The sequence below is a fragment of the Bison bison genome, unplaced genomic scaffold (genome assembly GCF_000754665.1).
Source record: "Bison bison bison isolate TAMUID 2011002044 unplaced genomic scaffold, Bison_UMD1.0 scf7180017864471, whole genome shotgun sequence".
In the NCBI taxonomy this organism is placed as follows: domain Eukaryota; kingdom Metazoa; phylum Chordata; class Mammalia; order Artiodactyla; family Bovidae; genus Bison; species Bison bison.
In genome coordinates this window covers 24,581,709-24,599,671 of record NW_011495032.1, presented here as the reverse complement: position 1 = coordinate 24,599,671, position 17,963 = coordinate 24,581,709, and the positions used below count along the sequence as shown (strand labels likewise).

At 42.1% G+C, this 17,963-nt stretch overlaps 1 protein-coding gene across 2 annotated transcripts in view; it reads right to left on the bottom strand.

The window, feature by feature from the left end:
- Positions 1-17,963, bottom strand: part of CDK15 (cyclin-dependent kinase 15) — a 90,881-nt gene that overhangs the window by 18,565 nt on the left and 54,353 nt on the right. For both annotated transcript variants that reach the window (XM_010860980.1, XM_010860982.1), the window contains exon 10: positions 17,631-17,694. In XM_010860980.1, the coding sequence (XP_010859282.1) occupies positions 17,631-17,694 (64 nt within the window). The remainder of the gene's footprint in view (positions 1-17,630; positions 17,695-17,963) is intronic.

The following is a 17,963-nucleotide window of genomic DNA, read 5'->3' as shown; positions in this document are numbered from 1 at the left end:
CTGGGAGGATAAGACAAGATTAAGCACTTGGCCTGTAGTAGGTGCTCAATCAACATCAGTCTTATTTCTTTTACTTTTTCTCCTTGGTTCTACCTTTCATTTTGAAGAGACACCTAGTCTCACACAGTGGTCCTCAAGCCAAGCAGCACACTAGCATCACCTGGGAGAGTTTTTAACCAAAAGGAAGCCTCAGCTTCACCCCACAGAGCCTGCGTCAATGAGCCTGGGGAGGCCCACATCGGTCCATTATTGTGTTATGATGATATTTAATGGGGTCTTCCCAGGTGGCGCTAGTGATAAGAACCCACCTGCAATGTGGGAGACATAAGAGACACAGGTTCAATTCCTGGGTTGGAAAGATTCCTTGGAGGAGGGCATGGCAACCCATTCCAGTACTCTTGCCTGGAGAATCCCATGGACAGAGGAGCCTGGTGGTCTACAGTGCATGGGGTCACAAAATGTTGGACACAACTGAAGTGACTTAGCACACACAAATGCACAATGTTTAATGACCTCCAGATGTTTATAGAGTAGCACTAAATGAAGGAGAGGACACTGGTCTAGTAAGGAGGGCAGGGTGGACCACTCACCAGCAACTCTCACACACTTCTCTGAGGCCCATTTCCTTACGTGGGCTTGTGAAAATTCAACTAATCAATGGACATAAAAATTACCGAACATCATGTCTGATGCCTACTTCACATGTTTTTCAAGGATGTGAAAAAGGAAGCATTATGAGAGAAAAATCAGCCCCTAAAAAGTAGAGGATGACTTGTAGGAGTGGCCCCAGGAGGCCATGACACAACATTGAACTTAAAGTTCTGTGTCTTGTGTAGACTGGGCTTGACTCTCTCCCCACATCTCTTCTGTAGCTACGTGAGCCCATAAAGAGGGGCTGAGGCGTCCAGGGTCAGCCAGGTTGCTGTTATAAAGGCAAGCCCTGTGCCTGACTGTGGCCAGCCCTCCACGCTTATGCAGATAATTTGCTGCTGAGTGACCTTGCCTTGCCCCCATTGATTTTTCCCAGTAGTTAAACTGCAAGCGATCAATGAGAGAGTGATCCGCAAACAGTCATTTTCAGTTCAGTTCAGTCGCTCAGTCATGTCCGACTCTGCGACCCCATGAACCGCAGCATGCCAGGCCTCCCTGTCCATCACCAACTCCCGGAGTTTACCCAAGCTCATGTCCATTGAGTTGGTGATGTTATCAAACCATCTCATCCTCTGTCATCCCCTTCTTCTCCTGCCCTCAATCTTTCCCAGCATCAGGGTCTTTTCCAATGAGTCAGCTCTTCACATTAGGTGGCCAAATTATTGGAGTTTCAGCTTCAACATCAATCCTTCCAATGAACACCTGGACTGATTTCCTTTAGGATGGACTGGTTAGATCTCTTTGCAGTCCAAGGGACTCTCAAGAGTCTTCTCCAACACCACCGCTCAAAAGCATCAATTCTTTGGCACTCAGCTTTCTTTATAGTCCAACTCTCATATCCGTACATGACTACTGGAAAACAGTCATTTTATCCAATGCCATTTCAAGACAAGTCTGTTTGTCTGGTTTCAATAACCTCTCAAATCATACATCTGTAGGTAGCTTATTATCCATTTCCTTCCAAAGATGATGGTAAATCATTAGACCATATTCTTCTCCATCTCCCTGGTGACTCAGAGGTAAAGCCTCTACCTACAATGTGGGAGACCCAGGTTTGATCCCTGGGTCACGAAGATCCCCTGGAGAAGGAAATGGCAACCCACTCTAGTACTCTTGCTTGGAAAATTCCATGGGCTACAATCCATGGGGTCACAAAGAGTCGGACACGGCTGAATGACTTCACTTTCACTTTTCTTTCCTCCATCTCCTCCTTCTGCAGTTCTCTTTAAAGGAGTTCTCCTTTGAGTTCAATTGGAATTTGAGGCAGGAGGAGCAAAGTACATTGCAAGAGGCAAGTTTGAAAGTTGAATATTTTCTTTAAGAAGATAAACAAAATTGACAAACCACTAGCCAGACTCATCAAGAAAAAAAGGGAGAAAAATCAAATCAACAAAATTAGAAATTAAAAAGGAGAGGTTACAACAGACAATGCAGAAATACAAATGATCATAGGAGAATATTATGAACAACCATATGCTAATAAAATAGACAACCTAGAGGAAATGGATAGATTCTTAGAAAAGTTCAACCTTCTAAGACTGAACCAGGAAGAAACAGAAATTATGAACAAGCCAATTACAAAGTCAAAACTGTGATCAAAAATCTCCCAAAAAACAAAAACCCAGGGCCAGATGGCTTCAGAATTCATAGGGGAATTCTATGAAACATTTTTCTGAAATTCTTCTAAGAAATTGCACAGGAAGAAACACTTCCAAACACATTCTACACCACAATCACCCAGATTCTGGCCACAATCACCCAGATACCAAAAGCAGGCAAAGACAACAAAAAAGTAAGTTATAGGCCAATATCATTGATAAACATAGATGCAAAAATCCTCAACAAAATTCTAGCAAACAGAATTCAACAACATGTTAAAAAGCTCATACACCATGATCAAGCTGGGTTTATTCCAGGGATGCAAGAATTCTTCAGTATATGCAAATCAATCAATGTGATACAGCATATTAACAAATTGAAAGATAAAAACCATATGATCATCTCAATACATGCAGAAAAAGCCTTCAATAAAATTCAGCACCCAATTATGATTAAAACATTTCAAAAAATGGGCATAGATGGAACCTACCTCAACAGAGTAAAGGCCAGATATGATAAACCCACAGCAAACATTATTCTCAATGGTGAAAAACTAAAAGCATTCCCTCTAAGATCAGGGACAAGACAAGGGTGTCCACTCTCACCACTATTATTCAACATAGTTTTGGAAGTCCTAGCTATGACAATTAGAAGAAAAAGAAATAAAAGGAATCCAGATCGGAAAAGAAGTAAACTCTTACTGTTTGCAGATGACATGATACCATACATAGAAAACCCTGAAGAAACTATCATGAAATTACTAGAGCTAATCAGTGAAATCAGCAGTCATGGGATACAAGGTCAATACACAGAAATCACTTGCACACCTATATACTAACAATGAAAAATCAGAAAGAGAAATTAAGGAATCAATCCCATTCACCACTGCAACAACAACAAATATCTAGGAAAAAAATCTACCTAAGGAGAAAAAAGAACTACATACAAAAAATTATAAGACACTGGTGAAAGAAATCAAAGTTGACATAAACCGATGGAGAAATATTCCATGTTCCTGGGTAGGAAGAATCAATATTGTGAAAATGACTATACTACCAAATGCAATCTACAGAGTCAATGTGATTCCTATCAAATTACCAATGGCATTTTTCACAGAACTAGAACAAAAAATTTCACAATTCATATTGAAGCACAAAAGATTCCAAGTAGCCAAAGCAGTCTTGAGAAAGAAGAATGGAGCTGGAGGAATCAACCTTCCTGACTTCAGGCTATACTACAAAGCTACAGTCATCAAGACAGTATGGTACTGGCATAAAAACAGAAATACAGACCAATGGAAGAAGACAGAGAACCCAGAGATAAACCCATGCACCTATGGGTACCTTATTTTTGACAAAGGAAGCAAGAATATACATTGGGGCAAAGATACACTTTTCAATAAGTGTGCTGGGAAAACTGGACAGCTACATGCAAAAGAATGAAATTAGAACACTTCTTAATGCCATACACAAAGATAAACTCAAAATGGATTAAAGACCTAAATGTAAGCCCAGAAACTATAAAACTCATAGAAAACATAAGCGGAACACTCAATGACATAAATCAAAGCAAGATCTTCTATGACCCACCTCCTAGACTAATGAAAATAAAAACAAAAATAAATAAGTGGGACCTAATTAAACGTAAAAGCTTTTGCACAGCAAAGGAAACTATAGACAAGGTGAAAATACAACCCTTAGAATGGGAGAAAATAAGAGCAAAGGAAACAACTGACAAATAATTAATTTCCAAAATATACAAGCTCATACAATTCAATATCAGTAAAACAAACAATTCAATCAAAAAGTGGGAAAAACACCTAAACAGACTTTTCTCCAAAGAAGACATACAGATGGATAACAAATAAATGAAAAGATGCTTAACATCACTTATTATTAAAGAAATGAAAATCAAAACTATAATGAGATATCACTTCACCCCTGTCAGAATGGCCATCATCAAAAAGTCTACAAACAATAAATGCTAGAGACAGTGGAGAAAAGGGAACACTCTTGCATTGCTGGTGGGAACGTAAATTGATACAGCCACTATGGAAGACAGTGTGGAAATTCCTTGAAAAACTAGGAATAAAACTACCATATTACCCAGCCATCCCACTCCTAGGCATATACCCTGAGGAAACCAAAATTAAAAAAGACACATGTAACTCAATGTTCATTGCAGCACTATTTACAACAGCTAGAACATGGAAGCAACATGGATGTCCATCAATAGACGAATGGATAAAGAAGCTGTGGTGCATATATATGCAATGGAATATTACTCAACCATAAAAATGAACGCAGTCAGTTGTAATGAGTCAGTTCTAATGAGGTGGACAAACCTAGAGCCTATTATACAGATTGAAGTAAGTCAGAAAGAGAAATATAAATATCGTATACTGATGTATATATATGGAATCTAAAAAGATGGTACTGATGAATTTATTAGCAGGGTAGCAATGGAGAAATAGACAAAGAGAACAGACCTATGGATGGGGGAGGGGGACGAGGGGAAGGGGACGAGGGAGAGAGTGAGATATAGGGAGAGAGTGAGATATAGGGAGAGAGTAACATGGAAACTTACAAACCATATGTAAAATAGATAGCCAATAGGAATTTGTTGTATGATTCAGGGAACTCAAACAGGGGCTCTGTGACAATCTAGAGGGGTGGGATGGGGAGAGAGATGGGAAGGAGGTTCCAGAGGGAGGGGACATGGGTGTACCTATGGCTGATTCTTATTGATGTTTGACAGAAAACAACAAAATTCTGTAAAGTAATTATCCTTCAATTAAAAAGTAAAGTGGCAAATAAATAAAAAAAAGCTGAACATTTTAATTTCCCAACTGAATGGAGTAAAAGTAAAATGAGGGCCCAACTGTTGCTACCACAGTAAAATAATGCATTTTTCATAAACCTTTAAGAAAGCTCATTTCACAAGTGATTCAAGTCAATAGAGGTTTGTTGGTTGGTTGATAAAATATCACCATGACCATTTGGAGCCTTAGCTCAAAGTGAAACATTTTCTAGTTACTATAGTCTTAGCACAATTACCCTACGCTTATCTTACAGCCCGGTCTACTGATCTACACCTCTGGAATTTCCCGAACCCAGTGCATTCTTAAGATACCATATATTTAGATAGTTGATAATGCTGTTAGCCTTATTTTGGTATCTCCAGCAGGAACTTTAAAGTGGCTTTGCAAAAAGTCTGTAGCTCTTCTGTTTCACCCTCAGCCTCAGCCCATATACACACACTCACACCCTCCCAACTGCTCGCCCTCCTTTCTCAGGTGGCTGGCTTAGAAATTGCCTTAGTCTTTTGCTCAAGACGTCTGAGTTTGGCTTTGCATTACCAGGCTCTCAATTCCTGTTTGAGAATCATTGGGATACCAAAAGTCAGTGCTCTCATGCAGGGCGCTACTTGGCACTTCAATTTGCATTGGAGGCTTACCACTATTCTAGAGAGAGAGAGTGAAAGTCGTTCAGTTGTGTCTGACTCTTTGCGACCCATGGACTGTCAGGGGTCATCTGACAGGTTCCTCTGTCCATGGAATTCTCCAGGCCAGAATACTGGAGTGGGTAGCCGTTTCCTTTTCCAGGGGATCGTCTCAACACAGGGATCAGACCCAGGTCTCTAGCATTGGGGGTGGATTCTTTACTGTCTGAGCCACCAGGGAAGCCCTACCCACCATTCTAACCATGCATCAAAACTTTTTGTGGATTCTCTAAGAAAGTGTTCCATCCTCAGAAGCCTGTTCCTAAGGTAATGGTCTATATAGCAGAAGGGGAAGCTAGGCTTTGCTCCCGGTGCGTGGATGGAGAGGGTGGAGGTGACAGAAGGTGTCAGGAGTCTCTTCTCTCCTGGAGGCAGTGCTCTGTTTAATGTCTGTCCACCTTCAAAATCGATGTTTGAGCTATAGCTTGATCATGCTATTCAGTGTTTATGGTATTTAATGATTCATCATTTGGCAACATGTATCATTTCCCCTGTAGTCTCTACAAACGTTTACGGGCCCCCACATGCAGCTGTTGTGTTCAGTGCTGGAAATGCACAGACATGGTAGTTGGTGCTCCCCCCTAATTTATGATTTTCATGGGATCATGGTCTTTGCCAGCTCCTCTGGCTCTTCTTTCTCAGCTTTCAAAGAACCCATCCCCTCTACCAGATCCTTCAGTATTGGTTCCCATGAATTCCATTGTAGTCTTTCTCTACACACTCTCCCTTGGGCAACTAAATTCACACCTGGAGTTTTAAATACCACTTTAAGCCGATGACTTCCAATTTTGTATTTCTATATTAGACCTCTATAATCACAGGCTTCTATTTCTTTCTTTCTTTTTTTTTTTGCTATGCTGAGTGGCTTGTGGGAAACTTAGCTCCCCTATCAGGGATAGAACCCGGGCCCTAAGCAGTCAGAACATGGAGTCCTTAACACTGGGTCACCAGGGAGGTCCCCACAGGCTTGTCTTTCTATTATAATAGCTTTTTAGATATCCCCACTTGGTGGTCTCACAGATAGCTTAAACTCAAAATGTTCAAACCTTATACTCATTACGTTCTCCACAATCTGTTCCTTCCTCACTTTATTTCCTGTGCCAGTAAATGGCACTATCCTTCTCTCACCCACTGGATTTCAGTTTCTCTTTCACAGGTCAAATCCAGTCAGCTACAATCTCGCCTTGACTGTACCTCCCTCTTGATTTTTAGATTTGTCCCAACATTCCTCATCCATTGCCACTGCTTTGGTTGAGACTTCCTACTTATCTTCTAGAATCTAGAGCATTGCCATACTGACTACCACCAATTTAATTCTACATATAGCCTTCCAAGCAATTTTTTCTAAAATTTAAATCCTGCCGTATCTCTTCCCTACGAACAACCATCCAACGCCTTCTCTTTGCTTATTAGTCAAATCTAATCCTTAGGATGTTTACAAATAATTTTCCAGTCTGGTTGCTGTCTACCCTTCCAGGTTAATCTCCAGCAATTGTTGTTTTAGTCACTAAGTTGTGTCTGATTCTTGTGACCTCATGAACTGTAGCCCCGCCAGGCTCCTCTGTCCGTGGGATTTCCAAGGTAAGAATACCAGAGTGGGTTGCCATTTCCTTCTCCAGGGGATCTTCCCAACCCAGGGATCAAACCTGTCTCCTGAATTAGCAAGTGGATTATTTACCAATGAGCCACCTGGGAAGCTCCAATCTCTAGCAGTAGTTGCCAAAAAGCCAACATTCTAGCTTCCCTGAGCAATTCACCTACTTTTATATTAAGTAAACCTGCTTCCCTACTCCTCTGTTGAGTTCCTTTGTCTGGAATGTCCTTCCCCTCTTGCTCACATAGAGAAAGCCCATTTCATGATTCCTGAAACCCAGTGCATGTCTCTTTCTCCCAAACAGTCCCTAGATTCCCCAGACAACCAAGGCATTTTTTCCTAGTGTTCCTAGAGGTCCTCAGGGGACCCTGTTATAGTAATAGTTGCCACATTGTATTATTTATTTGTTTCTCCCTCTAGACTGTATGCCTTGAAGGCAGGTATCAATGTCTTATTTATTTCTGAATCCTAGTCCCAGCATCTAGCATTCAATAAATATTTGTTGAACAAATGAAAAATCGATGCTTGGGTAAAAAAATAAAAAGTGAGATAAATTTACTAAACCTTATTTTTAAAATGTAAAAGTAATTCAAGACAGCCCACTTGTGATTCCCACTGTACATCTTACAGAGATCCATAATGCCAGGCACTGGCTATGGGGCTGGGGAAGGAGCCTGTTTTGAACCAGATCCAAGATACTTATGACCTTAAGGCTTTTTTCTTGAACTGGGAAGAAACACAGCAGGATGTTGCTTGGAAAAAAATTCTTTTTAACCTGCTTTCTTTCATTTGCAATTTTTCATAGTCTTAATTACTCTGAGATCATCCAGTTTCCCCAATAAAAACTAATTATTGAAATAAAATAAATTAAAGATGAGAAAACTAAAAATAAATGTAGAGACTATTAATGAAGATCAAAGTGGGCCATGTATATAAACGAATTTCACTGCCTTATTTGGGGGACAGGTTAATAAAGATGTTAATTATAACTCCCAGGAGCTTTTGCCATACTCCAGAAGCGTGACAGCGATGAGCCTGATGGTGATTCAGACTCTGTGAACATCGTGGATTCGTTAGCTGCAGTGAGGGGTGGAGGGGTTGACTCCTGGGGTCCCAGGGCAAGGGTTCCACTCATATTACACTCCAGAAACCTATTGCCAAGCTCACAGATTCTAAAAGAAAATCTGGGTTAAAGGACATAATCATTTGAAAATGAACATGGAAAAATGTTATTGGCTAATGTCAGCCTAGGGCATTGCTTTATTACCAAATTATATTTGTCCTTGGAAGTTATATTTGCTTATGGAATCACCTATGAGCACCAACTTGGAGTCCAACAGATTGGATATTCTGGGTCACCCTGGCCAGGTAACCCTGGGCAAGTCACATACCTCCCCAAGCCTCAGCTCTCTCATCTGTAAAGTAGAAATGATAGCACTGCCCCATCTGATAGGGCCGTAGTGAAGCCGAGTAGAATTATGTATGTAAAGTGCCTTGTTGGTCAGTTGCTCAGTCATGTCCAGCTCTTTGTGATCTTATGGACTACAGCACACCAGGCTTCCCTGTCCTTCACCATTTCCCAGAGCTTGCTCAAACTCATGTCCATCGAGTCAGTGATGCCATCCAACCATCTCATCCTCTGTTGTCTCCTTCTCCTCCTGCCTTCAATCTTTCCCAGCATCAGGGTCTTTTCCAAGGAGTTAGCTCTTCACATCATGTGGCCAAAGTATTGGAGCTTCAGCTTCAACATCAGTCCTTCCAATGAACATTTAGTGTTGATTTCTTTTAGGATGGACTGGTTGTATCTCCTTGTAGTCCAAGGGACTCACAAGAGTCTTCTCCAACATCACAGTTTAAAAGCATCAATTCTTTAATGCTCAACCTTTTTTATGGTCCAACTCTCACATCCATACATGACTACTGGAAAAACCATAGCTTTGACTAGACAGACCTTTGTTGGCAAAGTGATGTCTCTGCTTTTTAATATGCTGTCTAGATTTGTCATAGCTTTTCTTCCAAGGAGCAAGTGCCTTTTAATTTCATGGCTGCAGTCACCATCTGCAGTGATTTTGGAGCCCAAGAAAATAGAATCTGTCACTGTTTCCATTGTTTCCCCATCTATATGCCATTAAGTGATGGAACCAGATGCTGTGACTTTTGTTTTTTGAATGTTGAGTTTTCAGCCAGCTTTTTCACTCTCCTCTTTCACTTTCATCAAGAGGCTCTTTAGTTCCTCTTCACTTTCTGCCATGAGGGTGGTGTCATCTGCATATCTGAGGTTATTGATATTTCTCCTGGCAGTGTTGATTCCAGCTTATGCTCATTTTGCATGAGGTACTCTGTATATAAGTTAAATAAGCAGGGTGACAATATACAGCCTTGATGCACTCCTTTCCCAATTTGGAACCAGTCTGTTGTTCCATGTCCGGTTCTGATTGTTGCTTCTTGACCTGCATACAGGTTTCTCAGGAGGAATGAAAAGGCTAAGCCAAAGTAGAAACAATGCCCAGCTGTGGATGTGTCTTGTGGTGAAAGTAAAGTCCGATGCGGTAAAAGAACAATACTACATAGGAACCTGAAATGTTAGGTCCATGTACCATGGTAAATTGGAAGGGGTCAAACAGGAGATGGCAAGAGTGAACAGATGACCATTCTATCTACTACTATGGACAAGAATCCCGTAGAAGAAATGGAGTAGCCCTCATGGTCAACAAAAGAGTCCAAAATGCAGTACTTGAGTGTAATCTAAAAAATGACAGAATGATCTTGGGTCTTTTCCAAGGCAAATCATTCAATATTACAGTAAAGTGCCTAACTCATACTAACTTATACTGTCTGCTGGGGTCCATTCTGGTCAGAGAAGCACAGTTTTACACCTGAGTAAAGAGAAGCTTTCTCTCAGGTCCACACAGAGGCATTTCCTAGGTTGGGAAATGGGTCAGTCCACTGCCAAACCTTGTTCTCCTTCTGCTAACCATGTTAGCAGATAAGCAACAGTTATTTTACCCAGCAAAAGGTGAATAGTAACTTACATGTACTTCCTTGATAAAGCAGGCAGAACAAGGATTATTAGTTCAGAGGATGCAGTTGGAACTGGAACCCAGGTTTCCTCACTTCTGGTTATTGATTTCATTTAATAGATATCTATTTACTCTTATGTGACAGTTACAGGGGCAAGTGTAAGATACTAGAAACACTGGAAGTGGTCAGGTTTGCATTGCAGAAACCTTTAGTGCTCTTTCCACTGTATCAAGATTTAGGTGAAACCAACAATGACAACATGATTGCCGTCTGTGATGTAGCGGTCCTTACTGGACACCCACCAAGATAATAAGGGTCTCCAGGGGAAGAGCCCTGTGGCCACAGCATGGGCTGGCCTCTCACAGTGGTTCAGGATGAGGAGAAAAGAGCCTTCACCAGAAGGGACAGCTTTAACAGGTGCTCAGACTGACTCAGGTAGGTGTTGGAAAATTGCCAGTCAACTCTTACAGTGTGTGAATTCAGGCAGTGTTTAAGCCCAAGCAAGCAAAAATCAAATCAGTTCTGGCCTAGGACGTGTGCCTGACATCTAGAAGGAAGTCCAGAACTCTAAGGGAGCTAAACAGAAAGAGGGGGCTTCTTAGGTGGCACTAGTGGTAAAGAACCCACTTCCCAATGCAGGAGACATAAGAGATGTGGGTTCGATCCCTGGGTTGGGAAGATCCCCTGGAGGAGGAAATGGCAACCCACTCCGGTATTCTTGCCTGGAGAATCCCATGGACAAAAGAGCCTGGCTGGCTACAGTCCATGTGGTCACAGGGTTGGACACAACTGAGCAACTGAACACACATACAAACAGAAAGAAACAGGCATAGCATCATCTCTCACACACCTGTCATTGGGTCTAAACCCTGGCGCGTCACTGAGCAGCTGAATGAACTTCCACACTGTGTAAAAAAAAAAAAGGATGGGAACTACCTTTTAGTGGGCACTGCCTAAAAGTTAGGCATTGTGGATGTTAACTAAACTTATGGTGGTAATCATTTTGCAATATATACACATATCAAATCATTATGTTGGCTGCAAAATGAGACAGGGACATAACATAGTTAGTAGAAGGAGAACAAGGTTTGGCTTTGGATGGACCCATTTCCCAGCCTAGGAAATACTTCTGGGTGGACCTGGGAGAAAGCTGCTCTTTCCTCAGGTGTAAAACTGTGCTATTCTGACCAGCATGGACCCCAGCAGACAGTATGCTGTGCTATGCTGTGCTTAGCCTCTCTGTCTCTTTGCGACCTCATGGACTGTAGCCCACCAGGCTCCTTTGTTCATGGGGATTCTCCAGGCAAGAATACTGGAGCGGGTTGCCATGCTTTCCTCCAGGGAATCTTCCCAACCCAGGAGGAACATATTTTAAATCATAGGATCTTTCTCACTTTTACAGATTGCTGCTGCTAAGTCACTTCAGTTGTGTCCGACTCTGTGTGACCCCATAGACGGCAGCCCACCAGGCTCCTCCGTCCCTGGGATTCTCCAGGCAAGAACACTGGAGTGGGCTGCCATTTCCTTCTCCAATGCATGAAAATAAAAAGTGAAAGTGAAGTCACTCAGTCGTGTCCGACCCTCAGCGACCCCATGGATTGCAGCCTACCAGGCTCCTCCGTCCATGGGATTTTCCAGGCAGGAGTACTGGAGTGGGGTGCCATTGCCTTCTCCTTTTACACATTAGGGAACTGGAAAAGAATAACTTCCTCAAGCACCCCCAGAGGATGCCAGATGGAGCGTGGACCTGCCACTCCTGGAACTGATGCTGATAATTAAAATCTCTCTTATCAGTATCCTTCCCCTTAGTTCAGCCCACTGAGCAACTCCCTTGTCTAACAGTTCACTGAATCGAGTGGATGCGATGCACACAGCTTAGGCTATGTTCATAGCAAACACACAAAGACCTACTGAGCCTAAAGCATGGTAGCTTTTGGTCACCGCAACACGGACAAAGACCATTTTAAACTTTTAATCATCCTCTGTCCTGTAGCGGTGTCACATGAAGTGAAGTGCTCGCGCTGGATTTCAGGTCAAAAGAAAACATTCCCAGGGTGGGGCTAGATGGCTGTTTTCATGTTGTCTGATGCCAGTATTCCGTCCATGTTATTTCTTGCTTCCACCTGGTGGTCAAAAACTGAAAAAGCAGACGTACTGAAAATAACTAGGTGTCAGCAGGATCCATTTGCCTATCGTTTATAGGACATCTGAATCTGGGTCCCTGCAGGGCTTTTAGAACCGTTTTCCTGCCTTTTGATTTCTACCAAGTTCTTCCAGTGGAAAGTCTTTCCATGTGCGGCGTTCTTTCCTGGGGCTGAAAGAACCAGGATAATCCCGGATGCTTCCCTGCAGCTGAGCTCATGTCACAAATCAGGCATGATTTTCAGCAGATATTTCTTTAAAAGTTTGAAGGCCTCTGTGGATTCTATTCCCTTCTCAACAGGAACAGGCATCAAAGAGACAGGAATAAAATGCTTTGCACGCACATCAGGAACTAATTGCCAATTTGGCAAATGCATTGACTAATGTCATGCACTGTTATTTCTAAATCCTCTCCTGTCCTTGACCCCCAGTATCTAGATGTAAACTTGGAACCATTAGTGGAGAAGGATAAAGTCTTCTGGTGCCTCAAATGGAATTGAGAGGGATTTAAACTAGGCGCTTTTGAGCGTGGTGAAATGAACCCAGCAGTACATTAATGCTAGGATTTGAGCTCACACAGCGTGAGCGCTTTCAAAAACCGTGTTTAAGGAAGCAAACAGAGCCACGACAGACCCTTTCAGGGGAGCAAAAGGAGTTGGATGAAACAATCAATGACACATTAAAAAACCACAACTGGGCTGCAATCATGTGGGCAGGAAAAAAAAAGTTTTTCTTTATCACAGGATCTTTGCATCTAATGAGATGGTGACTGGACAAGGTCCAGAGGAGTAAGGCCTCCGTTTACTTTACCTAAGAAATGTCTAAATATTTAGTTGATTCTCTTAAAAGCCTTATGTGAGCCTCTAGCAAACTGGTCTTTAAGGTATGATCTTATTGGCTCTATACTGCCATTGGCAAAGCTTTTTAAAGGGAATTTGGAAAAGTCAGAAGATATTACCACTGAAAGTACAAATGTTAACTTTTCTTTTTCTCTCAAAATTAACTCTTTTTAATGTCCTCCAAATATTTAATTTAGGACCAATACCTTGCCAGTCAATACTTTCTCTTAGTTATTCCTGAAAGGTTCATCTGTTCCTCGCTGTTGTTATTTTAGTTGCTAAGTCATGTCCACACTTTTGCAACTCCATGGACTATAGCCCACCAGGCTCCTCTGTCCATGGGATTCTTCAGGCAAGAATATAGGAGTGGGTTGCCATTTCCTTCTCCAGGGGTCTTCCTGACCCAGGGATCTCTACCCCTTTCGTACATTTTATTTTTACCGGGTCCAGTTGGGCCCAATGTGCTTGAGGCTAAAAACAGGAGGGGTATTTTCTTGGGAGCCGGAGGGGAAGCTAAGAGGCCTGAGAAAGCTCTGTAAGAATGTCTATAGGGGTCCACCCTTTAAATTCACACTACTGTTGCATTGGCAGACTTCAGTCAAGCCCAATATCCAGTTTGCGTTAAGCTTCTGGGATCCTCTGTGTCAAAAACCCAGTGCATCCCAGACATGGCATCAATTGGGGCTTTAACCTTTTTTAGACTTTCTCCAGCATGCCTTCTTTATCATTGCTTCCTGTGGACTCTTACTAAGGGTCACTGAACTTCTCCCCTCCCCCCCTGCAGGAGGCCGGCACAGACCCCTGTTCCCGCCAGTTTGATTAATGTGTCTTGGCTGATTGTGTGCAAGATGGCAGGCCTTTAGCAAGTGTGACCAGTTTATTGTTCAGCCAATCACAGGCGCCTCAGTTAGCATGTGAAAAGGGGGTGTGTTGCTGGGGAGGGTGAGTGTTCTGGCGGCTGAGTCAAAGGAGGAGCGTTTTGGGGGGTCACGGAGCAACACCCACTTCTTTGAGGGGATGTTACTATGCTCTACTAAACCTGTAAACCTCTTACTCAAAGCACTTTTTTCTTCCTCCCTCTTTTTTCAAGGAGATCTTTTTTTCCCATGGTGCAAGCAAGGCAAGACACTGTCTACTCTGCAGATGGAGTTCACGTTCCAGGGTTTTTAATATTTCACTTTTATATTTCTGTTAGAGAATGATCCTGCTGAGAGTCTGGGAATCCGTGCTCGTCAGAACCCCTTCACTGACACTTGGATATATTGCTCTGAAAGCTATCCCAGGAGAAAAGATTAAACAAAAAAAGCCTACTTTTCAAAGCCTACTTCTCAATCTGCCCACATCAAAATAAGACAACTGGCCCTTTGAAGTGGAAGACACGGAGTTCTCAGCCAGCTTGCTTAAAATGGGGGGTGGGGTGGGGGAGAGAAGGAAGGAAAGAAAGAAGGAAAGAAAGGCTAGGGTATAAAATTATATACCTCTCTTTCCTCGGCCAGATTTAATCTGGCAAGGGAGTCTGAATTGATGGTGAGAAAACTGACAACCTGCTTATCAGCACCCCAAGAAAAGAGGTAACTGGTCAGAGAAACCTGTCCAGCTGGGTCAGTACAAGGTGTTTTTTAAAAAACCTGTATAAACAGAAACTGTGTTGTTCATACATAGTCCGGACAAGGTCTGGAAAGGGCAGAGTGGATACAAATGGACACTGGATGGCTCTCTAGGCTCTGAGCTCTCCAGCTCCCTCAGAGTGATCGTACTGCTGAATTCAAAGCTTGGGGGCCTATGGAATGAAAAGGAAAGGAATGGAAATCTCATCAAGAACAGTGTTAACAGTTCTCTGTGATGTTTATCTGGCTCCCATCCCCTCTTCTGGTCCCTTAATCACTGGAGCTCAAGTGCCTGCAAGTAGCAGCAATGGCTTGGGGATGGAGGTAGGAGGGGTATGTCTTGAAGGGACTTCTTAATTCACATAAGGGGATGTTCTTGGAACACATAAGGGTGGTTGTTTTAAAACATACTCCTTATGATTGAGCTATCAATAGTACTGACTGCACGCTCAGGATATGCTGGACTTCTAAGATTTATAAGCTCAGGTTTACACATCTTGGCTATGACTAAGGTTACAATTTGCTTCCCTCCATAAGCCTAGCCGGGCCCATGGTCTATACACTGTCCAAGCCCATGGAAGTGGGGTTTGCAAATGAACACCCTCTCATAAGCTGAGCTGGTGAAAGACTGTGGTTGAGTGACTACAAACCCAACCTCTTAGAGATCCAAGAATGTGCCAAATTCATCTATGCAGGCCCAGCATATAACACAATGCCTGGCAGATAGTAGGTGCTCAAAACTTTTTGACTTATTTGAATTAAATTGAATCCTTACTAGAAAAACAATGCAAAGTATGAACCCTATTGATGTTGGGCCTGGAGAATTTTCTTTATAAATAAAAAATTGCATATTACTTTGAAATGACAGCAAAATGAAAAATGCAACATATTTCTCGCTGGTTTATTGGAACCCAGTTATCTTATCTAGTACAGAATCTGGCAGGAAAGCATGTTGGACAAGTTCCTTTCATTATTGTTCTCACCAAGGATCACTGTTTATTGCTGGAATCAACCTGAAACCCAAATAGTTCAAGTTTGAGGGAATAGCATATGCTCACCGTGGCAGCTTTGTGTTGAGATCATTCCAATTATTTTCTACAACCCATCTGTGACCCTAAACTTCTGCCTGCACCTACTTTAGGAAGCTGAGGGGTCCCATTTTCACCTGGAGAGCAGAGTAGGTAGGGAGGGGTGCAGGCAGGGTGGAAAAAGATGAGACCCAGTTCTCCTAGAAACTGAAGCACCTGGAGATAGGCTTTATTGTCAACTGGACCATCATCTCTATGAGAAGCCTGGTCTTTTTTCTCTCTGTCTCAGACCAAATGGAAAAGGCATTATTCCAAGCCCTGAGGTGAGAGAGTGACATTTTTCTCAAGTGCTAATTAGAAATGGCAAACTATTTGTAATTATCCAAACCCCATCTAACAATGCATATAGATCATTCACAAAGCAACTGAAATGATTTTAGAGTTGGTCTTTAGCTGCTGTAGGTGTTCCATAATCTTAGTCAGTTCAAGATGACTGAACCCTATATACAGCTGTTTGAGTAAAAGTATTAGATGCTGGAGGAATAAAAGAAAATTAGCCTTCTATGTCTTTTGTTTTCCACTTTAATTGCCTTTTAAATTTTCTTACAATTTCTTACTCTCATAAAAACCCCCTCATACCAAAGTTAGTAATACAACAATTTGGGGAAATTCCATTTTTAGTTTTGGGACAATGGAAGGATATAAAGACTGGAAAATCAAACTTGGGCCACATTCTCCCTAATTGTGTACATATCTGAAAGTGAAAGTGAAAGTCATTCAGTCATGTCTGACTTTTTGCAACCCCATGGACTATACAGTTCATGGAATTCTCCAGGCCAGAATACTGGAGTGGGTAGTCTTTACCTTCTCCAGGGGATCTTCCCAACCCAGGGATCAAACCCAGGTCTCCCACACTATACATATCTACCTCCCCTTTAATCCTGCCTGCGAGAGTCCAGCTCTGGTATGGCCATGATGTGGTCCTTCATCCTATAGCTCATTGCTTGCCTTCTCTCTTTTGTTTCAATGTCCTTGAAGTGACAACTAGGTAATCTGACCTCTCTGGCATGTCCTTGGGACCATTTCTCGAAAACATCCCCCTTGGAATACTTGCAACACTTCCAAATCCACCCCCAGGAGCCAGTCTTGGAGGGCCAAATATGGGACAGAAAATGACAAAGTGTTAGGTCTAGAGACAATGGATGAACTCTTGTATAATCTAGAGACATCTTACCTGGCCTGTCCTAGGCCCAGGGAGCCTCTGCTTCCCCTATAGCTTTCTTTTTATACTTTATGAAGTACAATAATCTAGCAAATAGACTCAATGATAGTCATTGGGCTCAAAAATGAGACCTTCTTTTGAGTTTTCCATTTAAACCATTGGGTGTTTGGAAATGGATGTGGAGTCCACAGTAATAGTCATTCCCAATTTTTATTCCACTTGTTACTTGTGTTTTACAGAGTTGGAAAACTGATCTAACCTCAACTACTATTTCAATGTTTTCCTCATAAAAAGATTAGTCAGGGAATATAAGAGTCTAAATATCTGTCTACACTGTTAACAATTAAAGGAAAATACCTTGTCTGTGTGGCCAGTGCTCTTACACTGATAACTCACAGAGCTTTTGGAAGCTCAAATCAGTATTACCTGGGTTGTAGTTAGGTAGCTTGGAAACTCCAGGCCAGGTATCCTCTGTAGGGACTCCCAGCACCTATATAAAGACAAAGATGCGGGGAGAGATGAAGTGGATGGAGCAGGTGTGGAGACATGGAGGACACATCGGGGAGGAACAGGGAAAAACTGGATGTATATCACATTGTGCCAGCTGATGTGTACAAGAAAGAAATTTTAGTGTTTCCAACATTTGTAGTTTCCCAGGCAAAATTGCAGTATATTTCCATTGTCCTGTGTGTCAACTTGTTAACTTGACTGGACTAAAGGATGCCCAAGACAGTCGATAAAACATTATTTCTGAGTGTG